Below are 24436 nucleotides of genomic sequence, written 5' to 3'. Positions count from 1 at the left end.
CATCCCGATTCAGGACTGCACGGCTATCTGAGGGAGACGTTCTGATCGCCCGTTATATAACTTAAGAGGGATCGTTTTACCTCCAACTCAGCCACATCCTTCCTGAGTCTTAACATTCTCCAAGTTGTTACAACATATTTTAGTGATATGTCGTGGAAATAAACTGTTCTTTAGGGAACCGTTTTATACGGTATCCACACGCAGGCTTTCGTTCCTATTCGTCCTGTTGTGCCAAGTGAATTTAAGTCACCGCAAAATCTTGGTTTTATTATTCTCTCATTTACATCTCGAATTCTTGCCATTCGTTCCACATTGTTTCACTGAAATCCTCTAAGGCTCGTATGAATTCAGGGTGCTACAGCAGGAAATTATAATTTTAAGTGTGAAGAATACAAACTGGCTTCTTATTAACGACAATATATTAAACATTGTTTGTTTTGTGACTGAAATTATTCTACGATAATTATGTGAGAGAAATAAACTCTCTTTAGTTGTAACTGTCTAATTTAGTTGTCATACTTTTCCTGTATTTAGTAATAGTCATTATATTTCATTAGTTTTTTCACTTACTCCCAAACGAAACATCAGTCACAGACGAGAGGGTGTAGACTAAAATCATAAGCACCTGTGATAATATTTAGCTTTAGCCGCCAGCATTTGTGGCTGATTTTGTGGTAACCGTGCATAAAGCAGTTAATCAGATGTGGCTATCACCATGTACACTGAGTTGAAAATTACATTTTACCAGGCTTGGTGGAGGAAAATTAAACCAAGCAGTACTGATACTGTTTAACTTTGCACTGGGTGTTCGGTTGAGCTTTTCTCCCTCCCGAGGAAGCGGGAGATGTCTGCCTCTGTAGAAGATTTTACTAACATAAATTCCAACAATCCGAATGCAACAAGTGAGAATGAGAACCTACAACCTGTTTTCCAGTCATTGACCGGGTCAGGGATGTAATGAATGAAGCAGATATAGGCTGTTAGTACGATGGGGTCGCCACTCCCAAAGTGATTAATTAATGACTGATAGATGCTATGAAATGCGAATGGAGAGTGTTGCTGGAATGAAAGATGATAGGAAAAACCGGAGTATCCGGAGAAAAACCTGTCCCGAATCCGCTTTGTTCAGCACAAATCTCACATGGAGTGACCGCGTTTTGAACCACGGTATCCAGAGGTAAGAGGCCGACGCGCTGCAGTCTGAGCCACGGAGGCTCCCCGAATGCTACAAGTATGCAGATTATTTAACAACAAACTTCACAGATTCTGAATTTGCGTTTCATCCGAGGGAAAACCAACCGTGGAGGGTAAACATTTGAAAAAGGAAAGAAAGTAAAGAACGGAGTGCTTCTTCGTCATTTGCAGTCAATATGACATAGTAACAATAGAGTGAGGAAGTGGTATTCGAACGTATGTACAGGTAGACAAGATCACTTTGGCAGATATGCACAGTTTTAATGAGATTTCAACATTTCCCTTTATCCTTTCCACTTCCTTGAATTTCTCCTTCATTTGCATAATGAATTCAATGTGTGGACAAAAGTGACACTTGGTATCAAAATCTGTATAGCTTTCAAAAAACTTGTAATTACATTTGTCTTGCTGAGAATATTTCTCCACATCTTGACAGCCATCAGTCACCCATGCACATTTCAATGTATTGTGGAGAATTCTTGGGAAATATTATAATCGCAGGTCAGTCTTTGGAAATTAACAGCTTCCGCTTTTATTCAAGTGATACAAAAGTTCTCAAGAGTGATTCAATGAGAGCATCTGTGACTAAAGGCCAGTACGCTAACCATTTCCATGGAGCCTGAAGGTAACTGTAGCACCAAATTAACAGAGTAGATCTTGGAGGATCACAATGGCGTAATTTTCGGGTCTCTTGCATGCACCGTTACTTGGGAGAAAGGAGACGAGCTGCTCGACCAAGCGATATGTTTCGAGCCGTTTGTGGAGAGATGGCGTGGAATGATATTAGAAGACGAATAAGCGCTTCAACCGTCTGAGTCCCTCAGCCAGGTGATTATATTTGTTTTGCAGTTACCTTTTATGTAAACATATTTCTTGGGGATCGTGAAGTTCAGTCTCTGGATTTTTGAGAAACAGAAATGACAGAGCAGCATCTTCGTAAATTGCTTTAGAAGAATTTACTGCGGGAAACTGGTAGTTTTTACAACACGAAATATGGCGACGTGTATCGTACAACATTCCCTTATATTGAACCCTTGAACTTACCATTCCATCGTTGGTCGGCCACGGCTGCTACAGTAGAACCATCTAGAACTCTTAAATCATGGGTCGTTGCGGGAATAAATTCGGTCACGATCTTAACCAAACGATGGGGTTCCGAAGAGAGCCTAACTACTTGAAATGAGGAGCAAAATGTGCTTACTAACTTTTATTAAATTGAAATAGCACGATAACATTATTAATTTAATATGCATTCTTGAAAAATAAAAAAAATATAAATTATTGATTTTTGAATGTCTCAAACACAGTCACATTACATAGCGTTGATTTGTTTCTTACAATATCGAAGAGTTGCTTCGGAGAAGTTAATATATTAGTGGACAGCGAAACTGAAAAACTGAAAAAGGGAAGACCTGAAAAGCGGGCACCTATTATTCCAAACGAGAACTGAGAGTTAATCCACACGATCCGTGGAAAATCTGACTTTCAACAAGTAGAATGCCTGATTTTCTCTCAATTAAGGTTATCCACCAGTCGAATACCCTTTACGGATACGGAACACCCGCCGAATGGACCCTTAATCGAACCAAACTGACTATCAGTTGCTTTGGATAGATTGCGAAATATTATGGAAAAGCATGGTGTTCACTACGAGTTAACAGCATCATTCACAATTGAAATAAAATCCCACCATGTATTTGTAATTCATGACACCCTTAAGTGATAAGGTAATTCCGATGCTAAATGTGCATCACCCAAAACAGCTGTTCGGAAGGAACCAACAACAACATGATCCATGAGGATCTTACGTTATGTCGTTCTAAAGGAACAAAACTGCGAAATGCAGGAAACACTTATTCATCATGCATTTAGGAGAAATGCCAAACACTGAAGTTAATTAAAAGTGGAAAGTCACTTGAAAAGTATTATTATCGAACCGATTTTCAGGTTAGAAATGGGCTTGTTATGCTTAATAAAATTAACAGTCCACGTTAAAAATTACTACAACTTTAAGGAATTCTTTCCCTTGAAAAACAATGCTACCAGTACAGATCTATCTATTTTCTGTCTGTCCCAACAAACTACTTATAAAGTGATTACTTAATTACTTTCAACTATGAATAAAACGAAAGTACGACAAGATTGAAAATAAAACATTGTTACTGGCTGACGAATCGAAACCGCATTCGCAACTCAAGTCTCACACTAATACACTGAGTGTCAATATGCACACTATCAAACGAAACGGACGTCAAAACGATAAACAATTAAGTCCGTAAAATAAATTAACATATCGAAGTCATTAAAGCTCAACACGCGCGGAGAATTACAGTAAAATATTTAATCTATATCGGGCCGATATCCAACATTTGGGCAACCCTCACTCACTAGCGGTCCCGTTATCTCAAGGAGAGCTACGCATTGACCCTCTTCATAAATCATATCATACTGTAGATGCTACCTTCGTCCAGGCCACTTCAACAAAAAAAAAAACAAAGAAACATCTAATCTGAGACTTGAGTGTGTACAGCTGCCATCCCAGACCTATCGTCGGGCTCACTTGAAATCTGTACATCCTAACACTAATCACTATGTACATGATACCTTCCAAATTCTATCGTCGGGCGTGAACTAGGACGTCTCGTCATCAGTGACTCCAAGGATAACATGTGACGTCCTAAATCTATCGTCGGGCGTCAAAGTGGGTCGTACTACGCCTCCCTTAACATATCAGGCGAACTAGCAATTTCAAACAACTCCGACATTCAATACTAAACCTGGTCAGACAAATAACGCATGACGGAACCACGTCTCTTACTATCAAACGAATGCAAGTCGAAAAATACAGTAAGTCTCTACCTCGTTACAATACGTGAGCTCAAAAATAAATATACGTGACGAACAAATCTCCCCCTCAAACACAATCTCAGCCTGTGCACTGAAGTTATAGGGAAGCAATGATAATTCCCCACACACGTTTACCATTTAGTGGATGCCTTCAAAATAATAATCATCACTACCGCATTCGAAACTCTCAAATCGCCTATGGTCAATTCCAACTATTTATGTCAATGACCTATCCAGTGAACAAATTCAATACACCCCAACCATGGGTCCAAAATGCTCTTTTATCCTTGAGGTCGCATTATCTTAATATTCATACGGGCTTTAAGTAACAAATCGCTGGACATTTACTACCAAGATTTTAACCTTTTACTAGAGTCGTTTTCACTTGGGATCTTACTAGAAATCTACGGTACTTCACACAGTAGTCGTCTCAAATTTCGGATTGGTAGCGGAAAACAATACAGCCTGCCTCAACACAGCCTGTTTCCTAAATACTTCCTCTGCAAAAATATAGCCTGTCTCAAACTCATTCTCCTCGCTTTATTCCAGCGGTATCACTTAAAATCCAGGCTTCATTTCATCCATCTCTCTCATCTCCACATACATATAAATTCGTCGCTCTCAATCCCCTTTTCTTATATTTCCAAGACACGTTTTCATAATTCAATCCCCTGGTGAAAACAACAACCACTATAAAACACATCTCTTACTTTACTGTTATTACGACTTTCGGACCTCGAGAATCCAAGAACACACCGCGGCTTTTCGTATCATTGATATACACGATGTCTCAAAATTTTTCTTCCCATGAATAACGGTAACTCTATCAAATTTCACTGAAATTATCTAAATATGCCTGCGATCCTTGTAAAAATATACTGGTTAAATGCACTTTTAACATAGAAAAAATTTCTTTATCTCGCGGTAGACATTATTATCATTATTATTATTATTATTATTATTATTATTATTATTATTATTATTATTATTATTATTATCATTGACAAACATTTCCAAATTCAACTGATATTTGAAATTTAGATATTCGCCACGACTAATTTACACTTATAACTTTCCAAAATTCCACGCTTTGGACAATATCTCATCGAACATTAACACCAAAATTTAAACGTCGCATTTTACCGTTCTTGACATGAAATTTACACACTGAAATTTTCACACGCTGACCAAAAATTACAACACCTTTCGCCTGATATCAACCCGACAATCATCTTGAAAAATTTGTTGGGACAGACCAATAAAACTAACTACAACATAATACAAATATAGACAGACCTGCACATGGCGTCGTTCCCAGTATTCTAGTTACATCGTCACCAGCTGACCTCGCTCCTTAGCCGTACATTTTCACAAATAACATTATCATTTCCAACATCTCACTCTTACAAACACTACCCTTCTCACACACGATATTAAAATTACCACATAAATCGCGCACTTTTCTCTGTAATTTGCACCACGAACTTCCCTCGTTCTGCAGTCGGCTGCGACTGTCTGGTTCGTTCCCAGAGTTGTCTCTCTCCGTTACTCCAATAAAACAGGTGTTCAACAGATAAAGGGAGCAGAACTACTCTGAATAGCTTCCCCACCCCTCTTCACTTTCAAACGTACATGAGATGATATAAATAAAATTTGCTGTGTATATTTTAACCAACGCCTACACTTTCCTAGTTCGTCGGCAAACGTTCAGAACTTTTCCAATCACCTTCTCGTCTTAACCGAGTATGTGGACCTTAGCCACGGACATGTATTTAGTTACTTGTCGATCAATCTGGCGCGAATTTCCAATGACGACGGGCACAAGCTCCCGCGGCTTCAAGTTCCAGATCGACACTGAAAAATATACGGCGGGGGGGTTTCTTTTATAATCTCAGAAGGGACGCTATCCCCACTATTAAGCTTGATTGTGTAATCTGCCAATTTTGCGTCCTATATACCGATTTTGATGAGCTTTGTCCCAGACTTCCGGACAGGCTTGCACTTATTTTAGATGTTAATCTTATAATTTTACCACACTCACAACAGGGGAAATAAATTATTTCTGCCCGTGCGTTTCGCGCGTTTTCTTCATCCCCTGACCTTGGCACGTGTAGCTAGTTCACTGATCTGACGCTAACATGTACTTATTCTTAACTGCATTCATGTTTTTCCCTGGGGGCTCTGTCTTCACGTAGGGTGTACGAATAATTTAACTTATTTATTTCTTTATTTGCTGTATTGCCAAAATCCCTCGTTATATAGAATTCCATGAATTTAAAGAATTGTCGGGCACTCGAGTTCCGCCGAGGTGTCCCGGTATTTCATGAGCTTGCCGTGAGTGAGATCCTTCCCACGCGACATCGGGGCTCTTAGGAGCGCAACATGGCTGCCCTCAAACATAAAAGTAGCTTCTTGATACCGAATAAATATTGAGGAAAAAAAATATTTTTCTCCCCGTAGAATTATGGGTTCAATATGGTGATACGTTACCATGTCTGTGAGAAGTTACCAAACAGATTATCTCAGTGCGTTATGGCACTGCCTGTTACGGTTATTTAGGAAGACGGCTGGGGTCGAATCTGCCGTTGGTCATCCTCGAAGACGGTTTTCCGTGGTTTCCCATTTTCATTTCCAGCCAAATGCTGGATGGTACCTTTATCATGGCCTCGACCACTTCCTTCCCATTCCTAGCCTGTACAATTACAATTACACCCACAGAACAACACCCTCACGCAGTAATATATGTAGCTCCATCCCATGGGGTGTACCGGGAAAAGGAGTTACAGATCTGACGAGCTGGACATGTCCTCGGACACTCCCGTCACTAAAAATCATGCGCTAAAAATAAAATTTGAAAACGTTCGAGGTAATCATAGGAAATGGTAGCAATTATTCAGATATTTTGAAGCTTCGTGAGATCGTGTATATCATGTTAAGTAATCAAACGACATTCTAGTATATACAGCATGGAAGATAACTGTACGTACTTATGCGTCATGCTTTACGTTTGATTTCAACTGTCACTGGGACATTCACTAATCAGACTAGCGACCCTGAAATCTGTGGATTCAACACTAATCACGGTAATTTTGGAAAGTTCTTTTTCACCCTTTCTCAACCACCATTCCGATTGTGAATTAAATGATATCCAGATTGTCACAGTTCGTCTGAGAGACCCCGAAGAGTATGGATTCGACAATGATATCATTCGGTTTAGAATATTTTTAAATGTCACGTCCCTCTTAGGGCTTTTTTCAGATAGTGATGTATATAATTAAGTTAGCTGAGAGGTCTGTTGGAACTTACACACGTACAACCATAAACATGGTCAATTTGGATATTATTTCTTATCTCTTGTCAACTCCGATCTCAGCACCCCGAAAACTATGCATTCCCAAGTAATATTGCACGTTTTCTCTTATTTTTATACTTCGCCCAATTTACACCCATGCCCCATGTGGTTTCTAGGGGTGTTTTACTCCCACAGTGTTTTTCTCCATATAGTGAGTCATATCAGTACAAAGTTTGATTGAGAGGTATTCTAGAACAAACATACATAGCAACTCAGAAAATTATGCATTTGGCACTAATATCCATCCTCCCCTAGTGGTTGTACGGGTGTCTAGTCACTACAGTAATATTTTCTAGAAAGTAAGTCATATTTTTACCTTATCTGAGAGCTGTGCTGGAACCTACATACATACATACATACATACATACATACATACATACATACATACATACATACATACATATATACTTTTATAGATATTTAAATTTTCTTCTTTCTCCCTTAGGATCTTCTAGGGAACACGTGACAAATTCAATGCTTCATCCTTTATTGTTTTTTCTTCTTCCTCTAATACTCCTCCTTCTGCTCACTATGCCTCCTTTTTCTCTCCTCTGACCATTGTGAGCCTTTATTTTCTCTCCCAACCTTGGAATCCTTCCACTTTTAAAACTTTTTTTTGTGATTATCTCTCACTCGCTCTCTCTGTTGCTTCTTCTTATCTTCTTTCTCTTCCTTTATGTTATTTCTTTCCAAATCTTTCTTGACTTCATGAATCCAGGTTGTTGCTGACTTCTTGTTGCAAAGATACTTGAAGATCTATTTGGTTAACCTGTTGTCATCCATTCTGTATAAACATATTAATAGCCTCTTCCACATTGTATCTGTTATGTTTTCTATGTTCTGGTATATTTCATCATTACTTCTTGATTTCCAGAAATCTATAGTTCTTAGAAGACCTAATATTTTCCTTATAATTCTTCTTTCTAATATTTCTAATTTATCAAGCTTGTAGTTCAGTGCTAGACATTCGCTGGCATACAGGCATTCTGGTTTCACTACTGTGTTGTAGTGCTGTATTTTAAGTTTTGTTGATAAGCACTTTTTGTTGTAAGTATTCTCAGTTATACCGTAATCTCTTTCCATCTTTTGTATTTATTTATTTATTTATTTATTTATTTATTTATTTATTTATTTATTTATGTATTTATTTATTTATTTATTTATTTATTTATTTATGCTAAAATCTTGCCCCAAAGACAGGTCATGATGTGACGATGGGACAGGGCAGAGCTATGACTGGAAAGGAAGCGACCGGGGCCTTATTACGGGATAACAGGGGAAACAATCGTAAGTGCTACCGACCGAGCATTTCAAACCCACTATCTATCGAATGTACGCTAACAAATACTCGCCTCGAGCCGCGCCCTAAATACAAGCTAACAGCTAGTCTCCTCGAAGCGCGTAGCCAACTCGGTCCGTTTCACATAGTTAATAGCTAAAAGTTCATTGTATACTTGATTGTAATTCCAGCTAACATTGTAAATAATATTTATGTCGTATTAAACCGTATTTGCGCAATGTGAAATGGTCAACCACAAGCATCAGTTTTGAGGATTATCGATGGTCGAATTCGAACCCATCAACTCCGAAGATTTACGAGACGCACTGCGCACCAAACACATTCGGGCTGATATTAAGTGTTGCGGACCTATCGATTTCACTTTTCACCTCCTTATGACTTTGTAGGAAAGACTCCTACGCACTATAATAACTCCAGTTGCTTAATGGTAGTGAATGATAGCAATGCCATTATGGATTGTCATTATTAAGATCATTGGAAGCATCGGAATAAAGGAATCGTGATGGATAAATACTTTTACAATTTTGACACTACTGCACTGGTGTGCTATACAGAATATAGGCTATGGTTGTCGACTAACATCCATATTATAGAAAGTATATAAATGGCAAATATATATTTAAGTACCGGATCACTTCTGTCAATGACTATTCCTGGATAGATGTAGTATTTTTCATCTGTCTCTTGGCACAGCCCAGAGTTAAATGTAGCTTGTATCGAAGTCTCAGTGGGTGAGACTATAGAAACTGCTGAGATGTGGATGGTGCTGAGTACTGGCATACGGAGTAGGAATATAGATTCAATAATGCTGCATAACGATTTCTGATCCAGGGAACTAGCTCACTCTTCATCTTGTCTAGTATTCCTCATTATTGCCATCGGTTCTTACTTGTGACTTAATAACTGTGGTGCTGTTTGAGGATGCAACGAGTCTCTAAGCTGGTGATTTGATAGACAGACAAACAGACAGGCCCATTAGCTTGTAAGAGAGTCACAAAGTTCCCGCCTATACAGTACATGTTTCTTCAATTTATTGTATTGCATAGGTAGATAATTTTTTACTCTCTTACAAGCCTGTTAAGTGACAATACTGAGATAACATGAAGTTTATATTATGTAAGACACTATGGCATCTCGCATTTGGACAGTTTGTATATTTTAATGAAATTACATTTCTTACGTTGCGTGGCATTGTTAAGAATCTAATTTAACGTAGTCAGTGTGGAGAAAGAACAATGTAATGATGTAAGAGGACTCACCACACTTGGGATAGGACAGGATCCAGACGTCATCCTCCCTCACAGGTAGATTACTAATATGTGGCTCTAGCTGTCGATAAAGATCAGTGACCACACATTCAGAAGGATAGACCCTCCAGGCGCTCTTCTGGAAGATTTTGCTCGTCGATGCTTCATTTAGCTTGAGAGCTGTTGGTTCTTCTACTGGCTCGTACCGAAATGACATTCTAAAAAGTGAAACATAAAATATCACTATACTGATCATCTTGTCAGATAAAAAGTTAATAATAGGTAGTTAATAACGTCTGATGGTAAAGTGTAGTCGTACCCAGGAAAATTTCTGCATTGTCATACTCCAAATAGAAATTATATTTTTTTAAAAGCAAACAAAGCAAAGTCATCTCCCTACAGTCGATGAAGGCCCTTGGAGGGGTGGAAGGTAAAGGCTTCCACTATTCGTAACCTCGGCACGTGATGGGATAGAGTGGTTAGCTCTACGCCCGGCCGCCTTTGCCCCCAGCAGTTAACCTGGTACTCATTTTTGGTGTAAGCTGAGTGAACCTTAGGCCCATATGCACCTCCGGAAGTGGGAATTTCTTTTCTTAAATGTTACGACTTTCTGACGGAGATTTGAACCCACGTCGTTCCGGACGAACCGAGCACGCCTTACCGCCTCGGCCAGGCAGCTCCTAAATAGAAATTACATAGTTTTCATAAATTACACTCAAGTACTGAATAGAAATTAACATAATGCAGTTGATTACGACTAAGTACTAGAATTAAATGATATCTGTTGTACTTTATTTTTATCTTTTATATATCGTGTGGTCAGAATAATTAGTACTGAATACCTTAATCAAAATGACAATAATTATTATAAGAAAGTTTCTTCCAAATGCGACAATGAGAGATTTCAGTGTTTTAATCTTCAGGAGTTCATGAATTTTCATAACAATATTGCCTTAATTTGGAGTCAATGACTGGGCAACATTCCATTAATGTTAAAAAGAGGCGATAATCCCAGTGACTTCTCCTTGTAAATAACTATCACCATCCGCGCTATCACTTGCTCGATTACGGATCCAGCGGTGGATTGCTCTTGCACAAATCTTACAGCTAATCTTTATGTTTTTATCCGAAAAGTAGTACAGCACTTCACCGCAAAACATTACATTTCCGCACTGCAAATAAAAGAAGAAAATTCGGCAACGTAGCACGCTGTTTTCCAGACCTTGTTCCGACGAGCTGCTTATACTAGAGTGTGATAGGCTGGAACATGTTACGAAATATTTTAAGGCACGTTACACTGATACATAGGTATTGGAATATTGGATGATTTCGTGGATGAGTGAATGAATAAGTCGACGAAAGTGAGAGGACAAGTAGCTAAGTGTGATCTAAGTGCTATCCACCGATGGTAACGCACATTCAGAGAAAAATGTAACGGAGATTGCTGAACTGTGCAATATCGTCATAAAATCCAGTTGCGAAATGAATATTAACTTTTTACGAGACTGAATGTATGGTGGCCAGATACTTTATCTTATTAGTGATCCAGTCTGTTTCGGGACCCGTATCAGCAGTACCGATTATGCGGCACATCTCTGTTGACAATGATGTTTTGTTATATTTGTTTTACATTTTTTTCAAATAATTATTTTATTTTCTAGAGCAGAGTAATGGATACATAATTAATTACAGTGCTGCGTAAATTAGACATACTGTTACAGATAAACTTTAAATACAAAATCAACAAAAAAAACACCAAACAAATCTTGAGAGATATCACGACCATTAAGATATCTTGTTTTTGTTTAAAAAAAAAAATAAATATAATTAACACATGTGATCCATCACTTTACTGAGGAACGGGAAGGCGATCCACTTTCGTCGGTGACCGATATACTATACAATTACATCGGTAATTTAGATTATTAAATGAAGAAACAAATAAATGCAAACTGAAACAAAGTATTATTTACACAATGTGTATCATCACAAGTTAAGAACAGAAAGTTCATTGAATTTCTCCTGACCTCCAGAAGCACTATACACTTTCAGTTTTTGTCTCGCTGTCTTGAGAAACTGCCTAAAACCTTGTACAGAGCATTTCTCGTTGGTCTGCGCATAATGAAGAAAGCCCATTGCTAGCCATACTAGGGCAAACTTGTTGTTCCTGTTGGGCATGTCCAAAGCTAACAAGATACGATATATATCGTTAGGGTTATTGGAAGATGTTAACTGCTGCACCAGAGTCAGTGTCCATCGCCAAACGTCCATCATACCATCACATCGAGTTAGTCTGTGGAGTTGTGTATCAATAGTTGGAATCTCACATTTGTGGCACAAGGGTGACTGGACCAAGTTGTGGCGAAATTTTTTCTCCTCGGTTGGTATGGCATCTTGGATGGCTATGTATGCTGAACTTTTCCAGTCTGTTGGGATCTCTTGTGTTGTGAACTGCTTCCAGATATTTTTCCAATTTCTGTTGGGGAATTTTTCCATGATCTGTGGGGTAACAAGTTGACGGTTTAAAAGACGACGGTAGATGATTTGCGTGGGTGGAATGCACTGTTGATTCACATGAGGATAGAAAGATTCAATAGTATGCAGTACTCGTTTAAAGCTTCCAGTTCGAGGTGATGTCCAAAAATGCATATCATTAATATCCCCGAGTCCGTTCTTTGCCAGTAGAATTGACCTCAGAAGCAGAGCCTGGCATTTAGCGGAGACGGCGATGAGACCTAGGCCCCCTTGATCAACTGGCCTTCTGAGCTGATTTCTTGATATGCGATATATGTATCCTCTCCATAGATAGTAACTAATTCCAAGTTCTACTCTTTGTGCATGTTTCTCTGAAATGGGGAAGACCTGAGCCGCGTACCATATCTTGGACAGAGCGAATGAGTTAATGTGCCATACTTTCTGTATTAGATTAAGATTTCTGCTGAGATCCTTCGTCATTGTGTTCCGGACAGTGTTGATGACTGCAGTCCAATTCTTTTCGACTGTCTCCTGAAATTTGCCTGTAAATTTCAAACCGAGAATTGTTATTTCTTCTTTGACAGGGATTCCAGCAATTGTGATGTGGTTTGGCCAGGCACCGAGAGGTAACAAGACAGATTTCTGATAATTCACTTTCGCGTTGGCGGCTCTTTCGTACACAGATATTATGCCAATCAGCTGATCCGCTTGGGCTCGGTTCCGTAATAAAAGTGTTACGTCGTCAGCATACGCTCGGACGGTAAACATCTTGTGCGGATTTGGTACATCCTTAAGGAGGTGATGGACAGCTCGAATGAAGGGTTCTATACTTAAGGCGAAGAGGATCATAGATAGAGGACATCCTTGTCGCACTGAATTTCGTATTGGAATAGGCTTGGAGAAATGACCATTGAGGAGAATTCGGGAATGAGCATGAGTGTATAGAGATCTAATGATACTACATGTTGACTGTGGAATACCAAACTTATCGAGAATCGTAAACAAATAACCATGGTGAACTCGATCAAAAGCCTTTTCAAAGTCAAGATTAAGTATTGCTGCGTCATTGTGAGGGTAGTGTTCACATAATAATGTAGCATCTCTAATTGCTTGGAGATTAAAAGTGATTTTCTTTTTCGGAATGCCACATGTCTGCCCTAGCTGAATGATGGTTGCCAGAAACGGCCGTAACCTGTTGGCCAGAATTTTCATAAATAATTTGTAGTCTGCATTTAGTAAGGTTATAGGACGATAGTCTGATAAAGTTCGGGGCATTGACACTTTTGGAATAAGAATGATTATGCCTTCGCTGAATCCAGTTGATTCTTCGGAGTTGTTTAATAGAATGTTCATCAATTCTACGAGCGTATGTTTAATGACTGGCCAGTACTTTTTGTAGAAGGTGAAGCTGAGACCGTCTGGGCCAGGAGCTGATCTGTCACTTGCAGTGCGCAGGGCCTTTAGAACTTCCTCCTCGGTGATCTCATGGGTCAGCTGCTGTTTTCCTTCCTCAGGCAAACGTTGATCTAAGTAGGAGAGTATTTTGTTTTGGTCGGGTATCGATATCTCACTTTCACTACATGTTCTCTGGAAGAATTTTTCGGCTTCAGTAATGCAGTCTCTTGTAGTGGTAAGACTCCTATTGTCATCTGTAATTAACGAGTGAATGTATTTATTTTTCTCTTTATTCTTTTCGGAGGCAAGGTGGTACAACTGTGCTTTCTCTTCGTGTATGACTGATGTTGCACGGGAGCGAATGATTGCTCCTCGGAGAATAGTTTCCTGTATTGACTTGATTCGGCGTTTAACAGCGGTCAAATGATTGGATACGTCATTTCCGGCTTGCTGACGGGTGACAAGATCGTGAAGAATCACGTAATAAGAATGCAGCGTACGGCGTCTGTTGATGGCCTTTTCTACTCCCTTTCGTTTGAAAAAGCTCTGAGTAGCTGGCTTAAACTTGTATAGCCAAGATTTGATCGAAAGTTGTCCACCTCTTCGCACTCGAGTTTCCAGATCATTCCACAGGAGTGAAAATTCATTTTGTATATCGTCGTCAGACAGTAAGGAGCTGTTTATTTTCCAGTAACCCCTTCCCATCTGTGCCGCCGGTCTATGCCCCGCAGTCTTCATCACTACTGCATGATGATCGCTGAATGGTGCAACATTAACAGTTACTGCTCGGATATTATTCTCTGATTCTTTATTTACATAAAAGCGGTCGATACGTGAAGCAGCCGTACCTCGGAAGAAAGTATATTCGACTCTGTTACCATGAAGAACTTCCCACACATCACAAAGCCGAAGTTCGCGATATACTCTCCCTAATGCCAGGGAGGGATGGAATTCACCTGTCTGATCTTTTGCATTTAATACACAGTTGAAATCACCTCCGAGAATAATATTATCATAATTGTGACGCAGAAAATAAGGCAGTTCCTGCTGAATGAAATCTTCCCGTTCTTGGCGTCTGTGTGTTCCTGAGTGTAGATATATATTAATCATCAGTGTATTATCTTCGGTAAGTATGCATGAAATTCTTCCATTCGGGTGACATTCACTAAGTTTTATATTTATCCCAGCTCTATAGACGATGGCAGTTCCTCTTAAATTTTCTCCGGCATTGATTATATAACTGTATTGAGATCCAAGGAAAGCTAAGTTCGTGACGTTAACCTCTTGCAAGAAAACTACGTCTAAATCATAATCTTTAATAAATTCTTTTAGCAAGACCTGCTTGCTCTGACTTCGGAGGCAGTTCACATTCAGAGTACCGTAGCAGCTAACTACTGACGTCACAGCTAAGATTACCAAGAAAAAAACATTAGCAGCTTCCATACTCGTTTGGCGTTACCCAACAGCACGTAAATATTCTTCAGATTAGGTTTGTGAAAGACATTTACTTAATTTTATTACTTTCTTCCTATCATTCCCCTCAACCGATCTTTTTAATCTTGGATCCCTGTGACTAACTGCTTGGTTGGATTTTGAATTGGTGGTTTCCGTTTCCATTAAACTACCTTCGTCACCGCCTACTTTGTTTGTGCACTGTGCGGAATGCGTCTGCACAGACTGTGTGGTGGTGTCATTTTTTAAGCCATTCATGTCACTGGTAGGTGTCGGGGACGGTTCGCTGACAGGTTCACAAAGTTGTGTCTGGTGCTGTGAGGGTGGTTCTGATAGTACCGGTACATCATTTAACTGGGTATTATTTTGGTAGGTTGATAAGCTGAGCGACTGTTCCACTGGGAAATTTCTATCGCAAACAGGTTCTGTTGTCTCCTCAAGGTGGTTGTGTGCTGGCTTGGCTACTTGTGTCTCTTCCTCTTCTGTGGTAATTTCTGCCTGTTGTGCGGACGGTGTGTTTACATGTGAGGCTGGTGTATCAGCTGATCGTGTGTCCACCTCTGGAAAATCTGGGGTGAGTTGTGTTGTTGTGAGAGGTATACGTTGCGTCGGTAGCTTCCCCAAGGCTGAAGTCAAGGTCGCCCAGGTTGGCTTGTCGGGTGTAGCAGGTGTTTGAACTGGTAAACGGCGCGTTGGGCACTCACTACGGTAATGGCCTATCTTACTGCAGCTGGCACAGGTTGGTGGTTGGTTATCATAACTTACTAAAGCCTTATTTCCTGCTATGTCTACGTAGGAAGGGATATGTTTTTTAAGCATGATGCGTACTGCACGTATGCCATTGTGCACCTTATATCGAAAATTGGAACTCCACGTTTCATCACTTACTGAAAGTACAGTCCCGTACTGACGCAAAATGTCTGAAATGTGTCCATGAGATGTTTCGGTGGGGAGGTTAAAAACTCTCACAAGTTTAATCCCTAGGCCGGCCGAATCAACAGTTATTTTACTACGATAGCCATTGCTATGAACAAAATATTGCTCACCTTCATAGTGCTTGAGAAGATGATCAACTGTCTCTTGCCTCCTGCACTTAATGAAGACTTGTCGGGAAATTCCGTTGAGCTGTAATGTTTCGATGTCGGCTTCATCAAGTTTCAAATTTTCAAAAATCCACTCGTGGATTTCGTAGGGGGCTGGTCGTGGTATATCTCGTTCTGTGAAAGTGATGACGATTGTATTTTTCCTTTCAACTACCATCGTTCCGTAATGTCGTTAGTTCCCTAAGCGTATAATACGCAAAACACTGAAACCAAACGGGCTTTCCCCACTTCACTGTAAGGCTCCACACTTGTACACACTTGCTCGAGATACGTGTTGCTCGGGCTAAGGCTAAAGCGGAACTCACATCGCACCGAAATGGATAGGTTTTATAATGACGTTGGTACAGTAAAAGGCTAGAACTAGGAAGGAAAGGACCGTAGCCTTAATTAAGGTGCAAGCTGAATATTTGTATGGTATAAAAATGGGAAACCACGGCGAACTATTCTCAGGGCTATGGGCAGCGCAGTTTGAACCCACCATTTGTTACGTGACTCAATCCACGCAGTCATGTCCCTCGGAGATAGGCTCAAGCTGAATACACACAAGCCTCATGTACACGATTATGCGTCAGTGATATGCGTTGGCGTATATTAATGTGATAGCTTCCTGTAACTGGAAGATTTAAAGTAGGCTATACGTATGGTTTTGTGGAGTGTTTCATAATAAATATGGAGACCAACACAACCATAATTTTTGCCAAAAGTGACAGTTTCCTGGATTTGAGTCACTCATTATTATGTTTTCATCTTTCTTTACCAAGATATTTTATACCTGATATATTTTACGAAATATGTTAAGGCACGTTACACAGATATATAGGTATTGCAAGATTGGATGATCAATCAATCAATCAATCAATACTGATCTCTGCGGCCAGTATCCAGTATTCGGGAGATAGTAGGTTCGAATCCCACTGTCGGCAGCCCTGAAAATAGTTTTCCGTGGTTTCCCATTTTCACACCAGGCAAATGCTGGGGCTGTACCTTAATTAAGGCCACGGCCGCTTCCTTCCCACTCCTAGCCCTTTCCTGTCCCATCGTCGCCGTAAGACCTATCTGTGTCGGTGCGACGTAAAACAACTAGCAAAAAAAAAAAAAAAAAATACTGATCTGCATTTAGGGCAGTCGCCCAGGTGGCAGATTCCCTATTTGTTGTTTTCCTAGCCTTTTCCTAAATGATTTCAAAGAAATTGGAAATTTATTGAACATCTCTCTTGGTAAGTTATTCCAATCCCTAACTCCCCTTCCTATAAATGAATATTTGCCCCAGTTTGTCCTCTTGAATTCCAACTTTATCTTCATATTGTGATCTTTCCTACTTTTATAAACGCCATTCAAACTTATTCGTCTACTAATGTCATTCCACGCCATCTCTCCGCTGACAGCCCGGAACATACCACTTAGTGGAGCAGCTCTTCTTCTTTCTCTCAATTCTTCCCAACCCAAACATTGCAACATTTTTGTAACGCTACTCTTTTGTCGGAAATCGCCCAGAACAAATCGAGCTGCTTTTCTTTGGAGGTAGAGTGAATATGTCGATGAAAGGTAGAGGACAGTAATTAGTAGCTTAGGGTTAGTAATGGGCAATGATTACCATTTACAAACATCCGTAAGGATCTCTTTATATCGGTTAAATACTTATTATAGCGTCGTATCCTTTTTCTCTGTTGTCGCAAGCAGCCACTGAATGCTCAACTGAATTTGTACGTTTGTAGTTGGAACTGGTATAGTCAGTCAGCAAATGAGGTTCGTCGTGCTCGACGGAATGTACAAATGAAGAACAGATGATCGGACTCCCTTACTGACTGCCCGTCGCAAAGATAATACGGGGAGTTGACAACACCAACCCTAAATAGACGACTCGTGAAAGATCTGCGTACGTGTGAATGACGTTTATTCGTATTCCACTTGGAAGACCATGGTACTACTGATGGGCGTTTCGCACGAGGACTAAAGTACACTGCCGAAGGTATCAGCACCCCTACTCCTTTTGCATTTATATCTCATGTTAGAAAGCATGTGTGATGTCATTAAAATAAAAATAAATTCAAGCAGTAATCGTTCCAGAACCATCGCTCTAATCTTTATCAACATCACTGGTACTGTATATAAACAACTTAACGTGCTCTTACCGGGAGAGTTGGCCGTGCGCGTAGAGGCGCGCGTTTGTGAGCTTGCATCCGGGAGATCGTGGGTTCGAGCCCCACTGTCGGCAGCCCTGAAGATGGTTTTCCGTGGTTTCCCATTTTCACACCAGGCAAATGCTGGGATTGTACCTTAATTAAGGCCACGGCTGCTTCCTTCCAACTCCTAGGCCTTTCCCATCCCATCGTCGCCATAAGACCTATATGTGTCGGTGCGACGTAAAGCAACTAGCAAAAAAAAAGAAGAACCTGCTCTTACAGCTTGACATGCACATGCCTGCTACGTGCTATCAGGAAAATACGAAGCAAATGGTGAATATCTGGGTTCCGAGCCACGTCTATATCGAGATTTATTCATCAAGATAACTTTTAATTCATTAAAGAAATGGACATTTTATTTTCATATCGTTTATTGGTATTAACGGGAACTGTGTTTTCCTTCGGGATCAATGAAATGAAGATATTTTTAAATCGAACTACAGCAGTATTGGGCACCATGAGAAACGTTCTAATTGTTTCAAATGCACAGCCTACCTGTAAGTAATTCACACACTGGACAATTACGTTTTGCAATATCACTAATACGAGTACTTCACATTTCGAATCTAGCGGCTGAGAATGGACCAGTGGTGTCAAATGGTACGCCATTCATTATAATGCATTATAATGTGGTATTTCATGGTACGATAAATAAAATTAAATTAAGTAAAAATACTGCATGTGAATGGGTGAAAACCATAACGGTTTAAGTAGCATTTGGTCATTCAGAGAAAAAGGCATTTAAACATCTTCAACACTCATATAAAGCATGGTATTTGTAGTTATACCACCCATCACTAGAGCGCAGAATATTACCGCTATCACTTGTATCTCTTTGTTGGTGAAAGGATACATCCTCCTGGAGTTACATCCTGCACTTAACTCATTTTTTTTAAATGTCACTTACACCGTTATGGTCTTCACCCTTTCATATGATAGTTCGTTTCCCTTGTGTGAGAACAGCCATTTTAAAATTCCTGCCAGTCACGGCCCAACCAGGTCTCCAAGACACGCTCATATGCCCCTCAAATTCTATAAGTCTGTTTTCGGTGTTTTAGGCGTTCGTAATTAGAAGCATCCCCACACTGTTTCCATTTCATTTTTGGCTATGCAGGATGTGTAGTTTTTTCTTCACTCGATGCCATTAACTAATCTGAGTGAACAACTCACACATGTAGGAGCAATGAGATTAAGTTACTGCAGCTGCTGAGGGCAGTGAAAGGATGGTAACTGGAAGCAGGTGCTTGCTAATGCACGACCAAGTATGGCTACGCTGCGCTGCTTATACTGGCCTTGACAAACGGGTCAGTGCACTATAAATCGGAGTAGTTTCATAGCTCGACTCGTGGCGTAGGCTTTCTATGATTGTGTGGTATGATGATTGTTGCCTAGATTAATATTGTTCAAATGAGTAACCCTATAGGCTACTTCGTAGATACTTGCCAAAATAATGTCATGTAAAATTATATTAAAAAGATGGAGCAGTCCAGCTGACATTCCTTAAATGTGAGTAATATTAGTAAGAACTTTTATTATCCATAGCATTTAGATTTAATTAGAGTTTTAAGGTTATTGCCAACGGCCGTAGCCGTGTTGAAACACCGGATCCGGTGAGATCTCCGACGTTAAGCAACATTGGGCGTGGTCAGGAGTTGGATGGGTTGCCACGCGCTGTTGGTGGGGGGTAAGGGAATGGGGGAGTGGAAAGGAACTGGCCACCCTACCGCACGTAAACTGCGGCTCAGGAACATCTCTGCGGAGGTTCGGACCTGCCTTTGGGCAGAATTCACCCTTACCTACCTTTTTAAGGTTATTCAAATGCTACAATCAAGAAGTGGTCGTAGTCAAAAATTCTTATTTTCGACTAAAATATTAAGCGAAACTTCCTGAACAAAACGGTATGTGGAAAACAGAAATGTGTCATTTCAAAACTCTCAATTATAATTCCACGGGCCCCTCAGGTGAGTCCTGGCATTGCTTCCACTTACTTGTGCCAAGCTCCTCACTTTCATCTATCCTATCCTACCTCCCTTGGTCAACTCTTGTTCTTTTCCGACCCCGACGCTATTAGGTTTGCGAGGGCTAGGGAGTCTTTCATTTTCACGCCCTTCGTGGCCCTTGTCTTCTTTTGGCCGATATCTTCATTTTTCGAAGTGTCGGACCCCTTCCCCTTTTTCCCTCTGATTAGTGTTAGATAGAGGATGGTTGCCTAGTTGTACTTCCTCTTAAAACAATAATCACCACCATCACCATCAATTATAATTTAGTATGTAATATTTTGCACAGAGTTGTACATAAATATTCACTAAGAGAAAACTATTTTGAGTATAAAATTGATAAGCTGTTCATTGCACAGGTTTCATACGTTTGCCTTACTGTCATAACAGTAAAGGTTGCTACGTGTGTGTGTTTCAATGTTAAAGTTATATTTATCTAGGATGAAATTGTGTTGTGTGCATTTCATGTGCATATATGCCACTACCTAAAGATTATTCATTAAGAGAAAGTTTAGGGGTAATAAATACCGAAAAGTGGAACCATTTTTTCTTGTTAAACTCATTACGAGATTCTTCAATTTCTTGTGAAACGAAGTGGAACGAAGTGGAACGAAACCGGGAAACTGATTCCATCCAATTTAAACGTTATGTATTTGAAGGTTCTCCGCTATCTCCTGCTCTGTATAATTTAGAAATGGGGTTATATGAAGAATACATAGCTAGTCAATATGCTCTTCCTCTAAACAAAGAAGAACAAGGACTATCAATCATAAGTTACACGGTATTCATCGGTAACAGCGTGTATTCAGCAGCTCAACCGACTAAAATTTCATTGGCCGGGCTGAGTGGCTCAGACGGTTAAGGCGCTGGCCTTCTAACCCCAACTTGGCAGGTTCGATCCTGGCTCAGTCCGGTGGTATTTGAAGGTGCTCAAATACGACAGCCCCGTGTCGGTAGATTTACTGGCACGTTAAAGAACTCCTGCGGGACTAAATTTCGGCACCTCGGCGTCTCCGAAGACCTTAAAAAGTAGTTAGTGGGACGTAAAACAAATAACATTATTATTATTATTATAATTTCATTGCAAAGTTTTCAAGAAATATACCTCGACATCGATGGTTCTAGATCTGTATCTGTATTCTTCAAGAAAGCGATGTATTTAGAGCAAAACCTCAGTAATATCAACAAGAAATTAGAACACAAGCACGTGGTGAATCAACACGTTATCTGGGCATAAACTTCTTTGAACCTCAAACTACTCTGAAGAACAACGATACCGTGTACAATTTCTTGTCAACTCAATTTTACTGCAAGAAGACTAGAAATTCCAAACTGTTCAATCACTCCAGCACTCATATATCCACCTACGCACAATCTTCCAAAAACATTTCTATGCGATGCAGAAGAGCTAATAAAAAGTATCCTGAAAGAGGTCCTTCAACTACTGACCGATACGCCAGATCATATGTCATACACGAACAGGAAACACAAAAGGCCTTGGTCTCTTCTGCGCCTCTTGGAAAGCTCGATTTCAATGTATAAACATCTGTCAATTGTTGAGTACAAAACACAACCCTTATATGAACGGCCCAAGGGACCTAAAATCGTTATGACCGATTGAATCAAGTTGCCGTTGAAGGGACTGATCTAACCAACAACAGTGCCGATGCAAGGAAGGTTCGTACTTAATTGCGAAAACGTGAATATTTCCACTGGAGTTATTATACTTTTTTTTTGACAATTTGCTTTACATCGCACCGACAAAGATAGGTCTTATGGCGGTGCATGAGGTAGAAAAGGGCTAGGATGTGACTGTGGCCTTAATCAAGGTACAGTCCCAAGATTTGTCTGGTGTTAAGATGACAAACCAGGGCTGCTGATAGTGGGATTCGAACCCACTATCTCTAGAATGCAAGCTACGTGTCCCAAACTGCGCGGCCACCTGCTCGGTTTGCACTGAAGTGAGCTTCCCCTCACATTATTTCAGGATTACACAAAAGCTAATAAGTGGATATCGAATCACCATGGTCTTTCACGTTCTGAATGGTGGGAAGCAATCAAGGCCGCAGTTCGCTCCTTACCGGTCAACTCCCACGACAACACCTTCTATCTGCATTGTAAAAGAGAGCATTAAAGACTTGCCCAGGTCCTGGGTCCTTGTGCGTTCTGAGACGTTATAAGGAATAGCCAACAACACAAGATTCAACTCATAATGGCCGACGCAATCAAAGAAAGAGTCTATATGGTCTACAAGGAACAGTCTGGATTTGCGGTAAATGGATCGGCAGATAGATATCATTGCATGTTGATCACTGATCCTACTGTGTGATTTGATTTCAATTTTGGTCAGCCGGAACGAGAAGACTTGAGAGGAGAAGAGCATTTAAGCATATGGACTACAAAATATATCTGACACAGGGTTAATGGTAGGAGCCTGGATAACAATTCCGAAATTATTATCAAAGTTTTGGACTTAATTAGTCATAGAAAAATATCTGTTGAAAGACGTAGTGGTAGGTGCCATCCGCTGTTCAATATTAATTTTGATAAATCATTCACACAGTCAATAGTATCGTGTGTTGTGTATTCCTTGTTAACTTGATTCTTAGTTCTTTTGTCTATTTTATGGCAAAGATTTTTCATGTGCCCATACTTATACGAGTATCTCTTATGTTATTAGATAGCAAATTACCTGTTAACATTGATGCTTCCACGTCCAGTGTGTACACCGGTTATACCCCCTCCATCCCACACTGTCTCACAACAATATCATTCTCTGGTTTTCTCCACACACTTTCTTTCCATTCTTCAGCTTTTTTCTATTCTATCTTGGTGTCTTTCGTTGCATTTTATTTAATTTTATTTTATTAGTTATTATTTATTTATTCTACTATACTCGTCCCTGATTCGTCTGAGTTCCGCTCTGTTACTTTTCAGGCACGCACGGTGTGACAAAACATCTTAATTGGAGCTTAATGTTGTCGACAGCTCCCGCTTGGAGCGCTGTGCCGGCATACAGCGAGCCACCTGGTGACGAATGAGCGTACTACTATAGCTCCAACGGAAAAGCATTCTTAAATTCACACCCTCATTATTGTAGAAGTCTTCCTCCTGAACAGTCGATATTTTCTTCTGAAGACGCGGAGCAAAGTTCTGTGAAACGTAAAAGAGTTTCACCTTGTATTCTTGACACGGCATAAACCGAAAAGCCCATATCATGTCTACAATACCTATTAAGCAGTTTGTCCTAGTAACCCCATAACTAGGAAAGTTGTAAAATAATTAAATAAAATTCTCTCCGGGAACTTTAAAGCAGAGACGTCTCCGAAAACCGTAAATTAGGTAGGGTTTTTTTTTTTTTTTTTTTTTTTTTTTTTTTTTACAAGTATCGTATAGGAATGGCTCACTCTCCCTTACATCATGATTTATATTCGTTCTAGAGAACCCAGATAAAACAATGTTCTCCACGCATAATGGCATACTGCTTTAAATCAGCGGCTGATAATGTTATACTGTATGGAGTGGTAAATGAGTTACAGAATCGTGAGCGACTGCGAAAAGGACCTCGACAATATTGCGAGATGGAGAGCAGACCTATTTATGTCTCTGGTAGTAAGAACGAAACAAAACATCTGAAACTCGAAATACGATCATTACGGTACACAGCTTCCTGTCAGTACAATGAGCAGCCAGCGCTCCAGCGGTATTACGGAGAAACTTCCCAATTACAGATTTTTGCTAGGCTTCACAATCTATTGTCAAGGTCGATAAAGGAGCTGGTTAGAGCGACGCAACAACTTGGCCGTCGTTAAAGTAAACGGAATAACCAATGTTGAGCGGCAAATTTTCGGCTTTATTTAGACAACTTTTTAGGAAGGAAAATTGTACAGC

At 40.0% G+C, this 24436-nt stretch overlaps 1 protein-coding gene across 2 annotated transcripts in view; it reads right to left on the bottom strand.

The window, feature by feature from the left end:
• Window positions 1-24436, bottom strand: part of LOC136875748 (luciferin sulfotransferase) — a 246934-nt gene that overhangs the window by 103497 nt on the left and 119001 nt on the right. For both annotated transcript variants that reach the window (XM_067149333.2, XM_067149325.2), the window contains exon 2: window positions 9953-10158. In XM_067149333.2, coding sequence (XP_067005434.2) covers window positions 9953-10157 — 205 coding nt within the window. In that variant the 5' untranslated portion in view covers window position 10158. The remainder of the gene's footprint in view (window positions 1-9952; window positions 10159-24436) is intronic.

The sequence above is a fragment of the Anabrus simplex genome, chromosome 1, assembly GCF_040414725.1.
Source record: "Anabrus simplex isolate iqAnaSimp1 chromosome 1, ASM4041472v1, whole genome shotgun sequence".
Classification (NCBI taxonomy): domain Eukaryota; kingdom Metazoa; phylum Arthropoda; class Insecta; order Orthoptera; family Tettigoniidae; genus Anabrus; species Anabrus simplex.
This window is presented reverse-complemented; position numbering and strand designations above follow the sequence as displayed.